The 13,312-nt window shown below is 39.5% G+C and overlaps 1 protein-coding gene across 5 annotated transcripts in view; it reads right to left on the reverse strand.

Moving 5' to 3' along the window:
- Positions 1-7,507: 7,507 nt before the first annotated feature.
- BCAR3 (BCAR3 adaptor protein, NSP family member) overlaps positions 7,508-13,312 on the reverse strand; it is a 110,069-nt gene continuing 104,264 nt past the window's right edge. For 4 of the 5 annotated variants that reach the window (XM_032867163.1, XM_032867161.1, XM_032867165.1 and 1 more), the window contains 2 exons: positions 11,247-11,459; positions 7,951-8,129 (listed from right to left, as the gene is read on the reverse strand). In XM_032867163.1, the coding sequence (XP_032723054.1) occupies positions 7,951-8,129; positions 11,247-11,459 (392 nt within the window). Of the gene's footprint in view, positions 8,130-11,246; positions 11,460-13,312 lie in introns of all 5 variants that reach the window. The other variant, XM_032867164.1, reaches the window with a different exon arrangement.

Below are 13,312 nucleotides of genomic sequence, written 5' to 3' on the forward strand. Positions count from 1 at the left end.
ACTTCTGCCATATGTACTTGGTGATGCAAAACAAACCTGGTGCAATGTAGAAGGGGACAACGGGAGGGTGTGAGTATTAGGTGGCAGGGAACAGACGTAGCCAATGTTGGAGGCTGCATTTGTAATATGATATCCTTTGATGAATAGAAGTTTGTTTTAATGTAGACTAATCTTTTATAGTTAATGCTCTTTCTGTCTAGTTTAAAAAATTCTTCCTTGATTCAAAGTAAAAAGTAAAAAATTCTGGATTTCCTTCTAAATGTTTTATGGTTTTGCCTTTCACATGGAAGCTCTTAATTCATCTAGATTTTATTTTAGTTTATGATAGGAGACAAGGGGCCATTTTCCTCCCCTTTTCATTTGCTTAACCAATTGTCCAAGAGTTATTTATTTAAAAAGTTACCCTTTCCCCCACTGATTGCCAATGTTACTTCTGTCATATCAAATTTCCAGTGATAATTTAATTACTGTAGCTTAATAATGAACTTTTATATCTAGTAGAACAGATTTCCCCCATCCCTACATCTTACCTTCCTATGATGGTCTTGACTATTTTTAGCCATGTAAATTTTAGGAAAACCTTATCAAGTTAGCTTGAACAATCCTGTTGGATGTTAGGATTGCATTGAGTTTGTAGATCATTTTAAGAAGTGGTATCTCTGATACCAAGTTTTAAAATCTAGGAACATGATGTTCCTATTTATTTTTCTGAAGTGTTTTTCAGATTTTTAAAGTTTAAAAATTTCTTCAACTCTTGTACATCTTTTGAAAACATTCCTAAGGTAACACATTTTTATGAATATTTTAACACATTGTTATAAAATACACAGAAATGCATGAAACGTAAATGTACACTTTGTTACTATAAAATCAACAGTTGAGTCAAGAAATAAAGCATTACCAGCACTTCAGACACATACTGCATCCCCCTAATCACACCCTGTTCCCTTATAATTCTCCTAACCTTTTTTTTTTTAAGATTTTATTTATTTATTTATTTGACAGAGATCACAAGTAGGTAGAGAGGCAGGCAGAGAGGAGGAAGCAGGCTCCCTGCTGAGCACAGAGCCCGATGAAGGGCTCAATCCCAGGACCCTGGGATCATAACCTGACCCGAAGGCAGAGGCTTTAACCCACTGAGCCACCCAGGCGCCCCTCTCCTTACCTTTTTATATGGACTTCAAGTTTTTATGTGTTTCTGTATTTTGTTTCTTATAAAGAGTGTAGGTTTTATTTTTTATTTTGGGGGGAGAGAGAAAATGCAAGGAGGGATAGAGGGAGACAGAATCTTAAGGAGGCTCCATGCCCAGCATGGAGCCCAATGTGCGGCTTGATCTTAAAACCTGAGATCATAACCTGAATTGAAATCAACAGTTGGACGCTTAATCCACTTAGCCACCCAGGTGCCCCAGATTGTTTTGTTTTAAATCTAGATCGCTGTCTCTGACTTCTCACTGGCAGATTGAGTCTGTTTGTATTTACAGTGATTATTGATAACTTTGGAGTTTTTTCTGACATCTCTGTCAGATGTCATTCATCTGCTATTCATCTCACTTTACTGTCTTTTTGCATTCTTGTTTTCTCCATTTTTTCCTCTTCTAGTTTGAAACTTTGATTTTGTTCTTACAGCATTTACCCTTTACATTTTACAACTTAAAGCTAATTAGTATCTTTAATCCCCCTACTGATTAGAAGAAAACACTTTATCAGAACTCTAGTAACCGATCACCCCAATCCTAGTTTGTGCTACTGTTTTGATTGCCTTTTTAACTTCACACAGTAGACACAATATTGTCTCGATATACCTAGAAGATTACCCATTTCACTGCTCAATAATCCTTAAGTCTCTGCCCTTTCTTCTGATGCGATGTTTTGGGTCATTCTGTTGTGGTCTTTTAAATCTTTTCATCTATGTCTTCTACTTTTCCTCTCCTTGTCTCTGTGAGTTCATTAAAGCTTCAGTTGGATCTAGTCTTCTGGGTTTTTGCTGTTTGTTTTTTGTTTGGAGACAGTATGATCATGGTTGGGGTGGCAAATAGAGAATCTCAAGGAGGATCCATACCCAGTGTGGAGCCTGAGGCGGGCCTTCATCCCATGACCCTGAGATGACCTGAGCTGAAAGAATCAGACTTAACCCACTGAACCACCCACGTGCCCCAAGATCTAATCTTCTGTTTCATATTAACATCCATTGATTTTTTTTTTTAGTTTACTATACATTTCTAAAGGATCTACCAAGTTTCTCTTAAAATGTAATAGATTTTTTTTAAAGATTATATTCATTTGACAGAGACAGTGAGAGAGGGAACACAAGCAGGGGAATTGGGAGAGGGAGAAGCAAGCTTCCTGCCAAGCAGGGAGCCCAATGTGGGGCTCTATCTCAGAGATAGATCCCTATACCCTGGGATCATGACCTGAGCCGAAGGCAGACGCTTAATGACTGAGTCACCCAGGGGCCCCCCAAAATGTAATCATATTTTTTTATTAGGTTAGTTACAGATAATAATAAATTTTTTTATTTAATTTCTTTTCAGTGTGACAGAATTCATTGTTTATGCACCACACCCAGTGTATTTTTTAATACTCATTTCCTGTTTGGGTTCATTTTCTCTTTATACACAACTGTATATGATTGTGTTGCATTTAAAATGTGATAATTCTGGTATCTGAAGGCATTGGGGTTCTAAATCTTTCTTTCCCCAACATTTTGTTCATGATAACATTGCTTCTGCTTGAATTTATATATATTCATAGGTAAATATATATTTAGTTTTAAACATTACTTTCTTCATTTTTAAATTTATTTTGTATGAATACTGGATGCTTTCCTCCTGAGAGGATGGGTTTATCTGCTAGGCCCCAGGGATGCCAGCAACCTAGGACCATTGTAAATCAGTTTAGTTTTGGGTTTTTACTCTAGATTTGTTTGAGAATAGGCTTATAGTTGCAAATCCTCACCAAAGACCATTCTCGTTACAATTCTTTTTTTGTAGCTATGCGTTAAAGAAAGGCCTATTTCTTGGTAACCTCTCTCTGCTAGGCAGATGGATTTTTTTTTTTTCCCCCAGCCTAACAACAGAGACCCTTTAAGGATCCTTACTTAATAGAGATATTTCACATTTGGCTCACCTAAGACACCTTCTCCCATTCACTGAGGTGATGTTAATATTTGCCTTAGGGGGCCACCCTAAGGTTTTTAAGTTCTCTTACAGAGTTTCTTTTTGCTGATCCTTTTGGTAGGTGAAGTGGGATGGGAAGGATTATTTCTTGGGGATTTCCCTTTCATTCTGTCAAGTTTAACAGTTCATTAAAAGGTAAGTTTATTAAAATTTATTTATTTAGTTATAGGGAAAGGGTTTTCCAAGAGTACCTAAACCACCATATTGCCAGAAGTAGAATTGTACTTTTGGTTTGGTCGGGGTTTTTTTTTTGGTTTTGTTTTGTTTTTTTTTTAAGCAAATAAAAAATAATAATGTGATAGGTCCTTTGGAAAAAAAAAAATGGGAGAGGGACTTACGATCCTAGGTCACATTAATGGAAATACAGAGAACGAGGATTCAAAACTAATATTTCCCTTGTAATAAATAGACCGTAATGAGAGGCTCATACTTCATTCTAGTATATTAGAACATATTTAAAATGGAATATTAAGATGGCATATTTAAGATGGAAGGAAAGTGGTTATAGTATAACTTATGTAACCAATAAATTGTATTTTTTCAAAGGCCATTTAACATGATGGAGAAATTTTTGTAACTTGAGAAAAGTTGGATATTCCATATGATCCCCAAATTATTTAGAAGACAGGAAGAAAAAAGGAAAAAGCAAATTGGTAAGTGTTTGCAGTTTGTGGCAGAATGATGGAAATTTATTATTTTATTTTAAAATCTTGTATTTCAAATTTTCTATAATAGGAAAAAAATGAGAGGGGTCCTGATAAACTAGAAAGAGTCTCCTTTGTGAAGTCAGAAGCCTAGAAAGTAAGCCTGGAAAACTCGTATTTAACCAGCTAGAGGAAAAGGTAACAAATTATTTTGATTGGAGCATTTAGATCATTTACATTAAAAGTAATTATTGATAGGTACGTACATAATGCCCTTTTGTGGTTTTCTGACTTTTATAGTTCTCTTGCTCTCTTGTGATGACTTTCTTTAGTATTATTCTTGGCTTTCACTTTATTTTTTGTGTGCGTATCATAGGTTTTTGGTTTGTGGTTTCCATGAGATTTGTATGTAGCATCCTAAGTATATAGCCTTCATATATATATATTTTTTAAAGATTTTATTTATTTGACAGAGATCACAAGTAGGCAGAGGAGGCAGGCAGAGAGATGGGGGGGAGCAGGCTCCCTGCTGAGCAGAGAGCCTGATGCAGGGCTCAATCCCAGGACCCTGGGATCATGACCTTGAGCTGAAGGCAGAGGCTTTAACCCACTGAGCCACCCAGGCACCCCTAGCCTTCATATATTTATGACCCCTTAAATTTGAACACATTATAAGAGAACTTCATTTTTACTCATCTCCCCGCATGTTTTATGTATATGTTGTTACATTTTACATTTTTATTTTGTGAGTCCCCCTTAACTGTTTAAATATAATTGGTTTTACTACTTTTGTCTTTTAACCTTCATACTAGCTTTGTGATTACTGCCTTACTGTATGTTTGCTATTACTTATGTCAGTTTTTTCTTTTCATAATTTTCTTCTCAGTATGGTCTTTTCTTTACCACTTAAGTCTCTTTAACATTTTTTGTAAGGCTGGTTTAGTGGTGGTGAACTCCTTTAACTTTTGTTTGGGAAACTCTGTCTTTCAATTCTAAATGATAACCTTGCTGGGCAGAGTATTACTTGTAGCTTTTTTCCCTTCAGCAGTTTGAATGTATCCTGCCACTCCTCTCGGGCCTGCAAAATTTCTGATGAGAAATCAACTGATGGGCTTATGGGGTTTCCCTTGTATGTTACTAGTTGCTTCTCTCTCTTTGTAGAATTACCTTTCTTTAATCTTTGTTCTAATAAGAACAAAAATGTTATTGTGTGTCATGATGTGGACCTTCTTGGGTCTATCTTGTTTAGAGGTTTCTTTGCTTCCTGGACTTGGATGTATATATCCTTCCCCAGGTTAAGGAGGTTTTCAATTATTTCAAGTGTTTTTTCCCTTTCTCTCTTCTCTGGGACTCTTACATTGAGAGTACTTGTTTACTTTATGTTGTCCAAGAGATCCCTTAACCTAACCTGATTTTTTCCCCTCTTTTTTCTTTTTTTCCTTATTTTTGCTGTTCAGCTTGGGTGTTTTCCACTACCTGCCTTCCAGATTGCTGATCCATTCTTTTGCATTCTCTAATCTCTTGTTGATTGCCTCTAGTGTATTTTTTCAGTTTCAATTATTGTATTCTTCACCTCTGGTTCTTTTTAAATATTTGTCTCTTGGTTAAAATCCTCACTGAATTCATCTACTTTTCTATCCAGTCCAGTGAGCATCTTTTGACCATATTTTGAACTCTTTTTGAGGCATATTGCTTAGCTCTTTTTTATTTAGTTCTTTTTCCAAGGTTTTGCCTTGTTCTTTTATTTGGAACATATTCCTCTCTCATTTTGGTTGACTATTTTTGTTTCTATGAATTAGGTAGAAGAGCTATTTCTCCTAAATTTGAAGAAATGGTCTTGTGTTTGGTCATCCCCTGTATAAACTGTGTGCTCCTGGTGATTTTAGTTGGCTGGAGCTGTGGCTGGGAAGGGCGAGGGGTCCTGGGCACTCTTTGCTAGGGCTGCCCTGGTGCCATGGCCAGAGCTGACGTGGGTAGCCCAGGGTGGTCCCAGTGTTTTCTATGCAGAGGGCACCTGGCAGGATAGCTGAAGCTGAAATTAGTGCAACTTTTGGGTTCCAGTGTACTCTGTGCAAAGGGCACCCTGCCAGGGCAGCTGAAACTGAAGTGGTGTAAGCTTAGGTGTCCTAGGGTGTTCTGCATAGGAGGTGCATTGGTGGGGTGACTGAGCTAGACTGGGGTGCAGTCTAGTGTCCCAAGTCATTTCATAGAGGGGGGCACCCTGAGCCATAAAGGTCATGAGCCAGGACATCCTGCCCTAGCAAGTTGTTTGGAGCCAAAGTGGCATGGGCCTGGACTGTTCTGGGGTGCTTTGTGCCTCTGTCACCTTGCTGAGACAGCTGAAGCTATATGGGTGCTGATCAGTGGTGTCCAGTATGTGGCACACTGAGGCCACTCTGGTAGGGTGGCTTGGGCTGGTGTGTGCTAGGAACCAGGGGCTTGTGGAAGCAGTAGACTGCTCTTTTCCACGCTATAAAGGTGGAGGGAGAATGTAAACAGTGTCACCAGCCCCTCTGAACAGAGAGCGTTGCAGCAGCTCTCTGCCTTTCGGTGGCATTCGAGGGCTGGATCTTTTATAGTCTAGTTGCTTTTTTTTTTTTTTTTTTTTAAATTTATTTGACAGATCACAAGTAGGCAGAGAGGCAGGCAGAGAGAGAGAGGAGGAGGAGGCAGGCTCCCTGCTGAGCAGAGAGCCCGATGCGGGACTCGATCCCAGGACCCTGAGATCATGACCTGAGCCGAAGGCAGAGGCTTTAACCACTGAGCCACCCAGGCGCCCCTCTAGTTGCTTTTTTAAACTATGGCTTTTTTCTGCATGCCAGGGCATTTGGGCCTGGTGTGGGGCTAGAGGCCTGGGGCTCACTGAGGTGGTAGGCCAGCAATGGTGCCAAGACCATGCTCTATCTTGCTCTGTCAAGGTGACGGGGGAAACAAACCATGGTGTTCACCAGTCCCTCTGACCCTCTAGAGTTCCAGCAGCTCCCCCACTATTTTGCAGGGCTCTAGGGTTGTTTCCTTTATGTTCTAGTTGCCCTTTTAAACCATGGCTTTTCTCTACCCCACGGCAAACAAATCTGCCTGTGGTCCTTCAGTAGTATCCCTCCCCACTTCAGTTTGCAGCTTTGGGAGTAGGGGTTCCCTTTGTTACTGTCACCATCCCTGTTGCTGTTTTGTGTGGCTGCTTTCATCTTTCATTGTGCAGAAGCTATCCAGTCAGCCCTCACTTCTTTAGGAGGAAGTGCTTTATAAATAGGTATAGATTTGGTGTATCTGGCAACAAGTGAGTTCAGGGTTTTCCTACATCACCATCTGGAACTGGAAGCTCAGCAGTTGGTTATTTTCAAATGCACAAAGTGCTGTCATGAAGTATACTAGCATCTGGGTATTCCCTCTATACTAGGTGCTGTGCTGCACGCAGAATGATGAGTTTGGACTTGACCAAAGTCCAGCTGCTAGCAAGCACCACAGCTTCACTTTGAACCTAGGTCTTCTGGAGCCAGGTCTACCTTTTATCACTATTCACTCTGTCTCCCATGCCACAAACCTTACATTTTCCATATCACTCTCATTAATTTTGGTTTATTATTAGGATATAGTATCTAGGGAAGAGGATACCCCAGGAAGGTAAGAGGTATAATTATTGTACTATGATGAGTTATTTAACAATAAAGAGACCAGATACAGTTATTTCACAAAAAGATATATTTTCAGATGACTATTTACATTTTTCATATTTAAAGAATATCATACAACTGATACCTTCCATAATCTTTCATGCTTTTCAACTCTTTTCTATTTACACTTATCTGACATGGAATTTAAACTAAAATGGTCAAATACCTCAGAAAAAGAAGGCAACCAGCCAACATCGTCTTCTCTTAAATTTGCTGATTAACATTAGCAATAGTTACCTTCATAATAAATTATTTTCATTTTAAAATCAGTAGTAATTTTAAACAATTCATAAATACGTGTGCTCTGTGTAATTTACATTTTTAATATCCTGTGGATACTAAAAGCTTGTATACTGTCAGATTTGCACATTATTACTTTATCAAATGATAAGCCTTCCCAAAGAAGAAACTGGAGAAGCTTCAAATAATATCCCAAGGTTCTCTGGAGAGTTATCAAAGCTCTGCCTGCTTTATAGGAGGGGGTTCCAATTTACGTGAGAGGGCAGTTAAAATCTGGTTGAATTTCTCATATCTCTCTGTCTGATTCACTTGTGCACCTTTGCTGCCCCATAGCAATCGCATTTGAAATTCAGTCTTGAAGATTTCACTCATTTCTTCATCTGGTTGAAAACCTAGGAAAACAGAACAGTTACTTCAGTTTTCAAAGGTAATGTTGGCAATAGACTGAAAATCTAGCTGCTTAAAGTCAGATCAAAATGAAATTCATCTTTTATCAGAACTTTAAAAATGCCCCCAAAGAAAAAACAGGCTCTGCTTTATACAAGGAAAGGGCAGAGCCCTGTCCTCAAGGACCTGAGCACCTTTGGAGAAGGAATACCAAGTAAACTCACTGAAACATGGTAGAATAAAATTCGTGTGCACAAGCCACTGTGGGGAGGAGTGTTCAAAGAACCTTGTTTTTACAGCTTTATTGATGTATAATTTATGTGTCATGAAGCACCTATTATAGCTGCAGTTTCATATACAGTAGTCAGCCTATACAATTTATACATCCATCACCACCAGTTTTAGAACATTTCCATCCCCCTGGAAAACTACCTACTACCTCTTTGCTTTGTGTTGCCTTTTCTAGGAACTTGATATAAATGGAATCATACAACGCAGACTTCATGTCTGGTTTCTTTTACTAAGAACCATGTTTTTGAGACTATTCCACATTGTTGCAGGTTATCAGTTCACTCCTTTTTACTGCTGAGTAGCATTTGTTATATGGACATTCCACATTTTATCCATTTGCCAACCGATGGACCAGTTGGTGAATGGATAAAATGTGGAATGTCCATATAACAAATGCTACTCAGCAATAAAAGGAATGAATGGATGTGTAACTTGTTTCTAGTTTCTGGCTGTTATGAATAATGTAAACATCTGTATGTAAGCCTGTGTGGACATGTGTTTTCATTTCTTTAGGAGAGGAATTACTGGGTCATACAGTAAGTATGTTTATTTTAAAGAAACTGTCAAACTTCCAAAGTGGCTGTACCATTTTACATTCTCACCAGCTCCAGTTTCTCCATAAGCTGCCAAATCTTAATAAATATTATCATTTTTGTTTTTTTTTTTAAGTAGGCTCCACATCCAGTATGGAGCCCAACATGGAGTCTGAACTCATGACCCTGAGATCAAGACCCAAGATGAAATGAAGAAGAGTCAGACACTTAACAAACTAAGCCTCCAGGTGCCCCAGTATTAGCATTCTTTTTAAATTGTAACCATTCTAGACAGTACGTGGTATTGTCTTATTGTGGTTTAAATATACATTTCCCTAATGACTAATGCTTTAAACATCTTGTCGTTATTTGTCATTTGCAGATGTTCTCTGGTATATTGTCTGTTCAAATCTTGTCTGTCTTCTCATTGAGTTATAAGAGTTCTTTATATAGTCTAGATATAAATCCTTTAATAGATAAACATTTAGCAGATATTTTCTTCCAGTCTATGGTTCACCTTTTCAGTTTCTTAATGGTGTCTTTTGAAGAGCAAAATTTAAAATTTTATCAAAATTTTTTCTTTCAGTTCATGCTTTTTGTGTCCTAAAACAGCTTTGCTAATCCAAGGACACAATGAATTTCCTGTTATCTTACAGGAGCTTTACACTTTAGCTCTTCCATTTGGACCTATGATCCATTTTAGATTGATCAGTGTGTACATGGTTGAGGTAAGGGTCAGGATTCATTTTTTCTTTTGCATTGCATATCCAGTAGTTCCAGCACCATTTGTTGAAAGACTAAAGCCAATGAATTACATTGGCACCTTTCTCAAAAATATGGATAGCCATATGTGTGGATCTATTTCGTGCCTCTCTTCTGTTACATAAGAGAAGATCTGTCTACTTAAAACCAAGGATACTCAGTCAACTCTTTGAGAGATAGAAACCTCCAGCCAGAGTCATACACATGTGGTTCTTATCCTTGGTTCCTACTGGATATAATGTGCTCTGTCCTTAAATCTGTTTCTACCATCTAGATTTACAGGATCTTTGTGAAGAAAATAATAAAAGCCAGGGGAGACAAACCATGAGAGACTCTGGGAAACAAACTGAGGGTTTCAGAGGGGAGGGGATTGGGGCGGATGGGTGAGCCTGGTGATAGGTATTAAGGAGGGCACATATTGCATGGAGCACTGGGTATTATACGCAAACAATGAATTATGGAACACTACATCAAAAACGATATACTCTATGGTGACTAACATAAGAAAAAAAGAAGACTTCTAATCCACCCTTCCCTGTGATGCCAGAATATCTTTGACAGATAATACACAAGAGGCCAGACGATGATTTCCAGTCATTCAGTTAATATGCTTTTGGGTTCCCTGCCTTGGCCTGGGTAGATGGTGAGCAAATCTCTGGTCTTACTGGGTTCATAGTTACTCCCAGCGATGGGAACTTGCTACATAAATCTGTAGCAGGATTAACTGAGAAATGCCATTAGATAACCTTAATTTGCTGTAGAGCAGCTTCAAGCCCTTTTCTCAAAACCCATCCTAATATATTGGCTTAGGCAACATCCAATGTAATGTAGTTACTAGCTTTATGTAAGCAGGCACTCCAATATCTGGTGAATTCAATTAGGTGCTTTTATTTTCTGAATCCAACACTTGCCAACCCTAGAGAGCTTTCTGATTAAAAAACTGAAAGATGTATGTAGTTCTTAAACCTACAGCAGATAGATTGTAAACCACTTAGTTCTGGAGCAACAGCTTTGTTTCAGGAAGAAATAAATAGGCCTTCCCACCTATATCCACCTCCTTCAGCCTAGTTGGTCATTCCTTAAGACTCTTTTCTCCAGGCTCTCTCAGCAGTGCCTTTGCCTGTGTTGGACCCTCTGATGCTAAAAGCAGGGGGCCTAACCTCTCAATATGAGAAGAAATAGGAATGCAGGTAAATGAAGTCACATAGAACTCTTAACTCCTCATGTTGCCCACCTTCACATAGGTCCAATCAGAAGTACTAATGGTAGGCAAGCTGACCAATTCCTTCTTGACCCTTTCTCTCAGTTTATTCTATGCCACTGACACAACAGAACACATGGGAAAGGAGAAACAGGATTCTCAAGTCACTCAGGGGGACTAAGAGGGAGTAATGATCAATCATAAGAAAGGGAATTCCATGCCTACTTAATTTTTCCTACTTTGTCTTTTCCTAACTGAGAGCACCCATGCTCTTTTGTTCCTTCATTCTAATTACTATGCAGAATAGAGAGCGGCTTACAGAAAATAGCTCTTACCTTCCAGGATCCTCTCAGCATTCATGCGGTAGCTGTCTGCAGTTTCTGTCATGAGCCGGGCTGTGGCCAAGTGGTTCAGCATAATCTCACAGCTTTCATCATTTTTTTCCCACATGTCAGTTCCTTCAAAAGTGACAGCCTGGCGCTCCATCAGGGTGACAAGAGGCATCAGTAGTGGGACTGATATTTTGTTGGGGGGAACACACGTAGACTCTGGGAAAAAAAACAAACAAACATGGAAAACTTTATTCCATTTTTCAAAGTTAAGGAAAGAGAGTTCCAATTCAAAATGGTGACATAGGAAGAGCCTGTGCTCACCCAGTGAACACCGAAACTACAGCTAAATATGGAACTTCCTCTGGAAAAAACCCTAAAAACTGAGCAACTCCTACATATCAGGTAAACAAGGCCCATATTCGAAGCAAGTAGGAGAGGCCAGGACCCAACCTGTCTATAAACCTCAATCCTGGCACAGGTTGGAGAGAATGCAAAACTTGGAGCTTTCTCCCTGAGGAGCAAAGGGTTTGAATCCCACATTGGACACCCCAACTGTAAAACCTGCACCTAAGAGACGAGCCCCTAAAACAGCTAGCTTTGAAAATCAAGCCTGTTCTCACCCACAAGACCCACAGGCTGTAACAAACTGAGAACAAGCTCTTTATTAAAGGGCTTGTGTGCTCAGACTCACCTGTACCAGGGCTCAGCATGGAGGCAGCAGACTGAAAAGAGCTCATTTGCTAAAGCTGAAGTGTTGGTCTGAGGAGCAGGCTAATATAGCACACATCTAGGGGCCTGCTGGCTGGCAGGCAACATCTTCATGCTCTTTGCCTTATTCTAGCCAGCAGGTGCCATCATTTTTTTCTTTCTTTCTGCAGGCGACATCTATATGCTCTCCCCTCTGCCAAACTGCAGAGTGCCAGTATCTTCAGAGGGGAGCTTTTACCCACATTTGGTGCCTCAGTTTTTGTGGGTACTCCCCATGATACACCCCTGATCACCTGGCTGTAAAGGCTAGCGGAACCGTGATCCTGTATCTCACGGAACTGTTAACAACTGGAACCCCCCCAGGGCACTGCATGGATAGCAGACTGAAATATATCCCAGTCTTTCTGTGAAAGAGGCCTATTTGCTTGTCCTGGAGCCTTAGCCTCAGAGGCAGGCTTCACTACTGGCACACGACTGGGGGCCTACAGAGGTACTTGGAGGTAATGTAGGCTGGTGGGTGCCATCTTTGTACTCTACCTCTGCCTTGCTACTGCTTCCTGATACCGCCTAGAAGGGAGCTAGCTAATACACTTGTTTGAAGTCTTTTTTTTTTTGGCAACTGCCATCCATGGGACAGCTCCACATCACCTGGCTCTGGTGGCCAGTGCGGGCTTATACTTGTATTCTCACAGGATTATATATATTTGCATAATTTAAAAAACTGATGCTGGCCAAGACCCTTCCCTTTGGGACACTGACAGGTCTTGGCATATCCTCAACTACTGGGAGCCATTAAAAATAAAAGCCTGCTTAGACAATCACAAAGGTTAGAAAGATAACCAAGAACTAGATCAGGGCCGAATGATAAGGTTCATCTCCTACATGAGGCCACTTCTTCAAGCCTGGGAGAGGTAACTGTTTTATCTAACACACAGAAACCAACACAAAGAATCAAGCAAAGGGAAGAAACAGGAATATGATCCAAATGAAAGAATAAGGAGAAAAAAACCTCAGAAAAACCCTTAATGAAATGGCAATAGCTAATTTACCTGATGAAGAGTTCAAAATAATGGTCATAAAGATGCTCACTGAATTTGGGAAAAGGATAAACACAGTGAAAAGTTCTAAGAGACAGAAAATACAAGAGTATCAAATGGAAGTCACAGAGAAGAAAACAACTGAACTTTCTGAAAATTACAGTAGAGAACTTCAACAGACTAGATGAACCGGAAGAAAGAATTAGTGAGCTCAAAGGCAAGATAATGGAACTCATACAATCAAAGCAGCAAAAAAGAATGAGAAAAGTGAAGATAGTCGTCTTAATGATGTTCCTTCCATAAATCCCTTAAACTAACATTTGC

This window comes from Lontra canadensis, unplaced genomic scaffold, assembly GCF_010015895.1.
Source record: "Lontra canadensis isolate GAN:19392208 unplaced genomic scaffold, GSC_riverotter_1.0 scaffold33, whole genome shotgun sequence".
Taxonomy (NCBI): Eukaryota; Metazoa; Chordata; class Mammalia; order Carnivora; family Mustelidae; genus Lontra; species Lontra canadensis.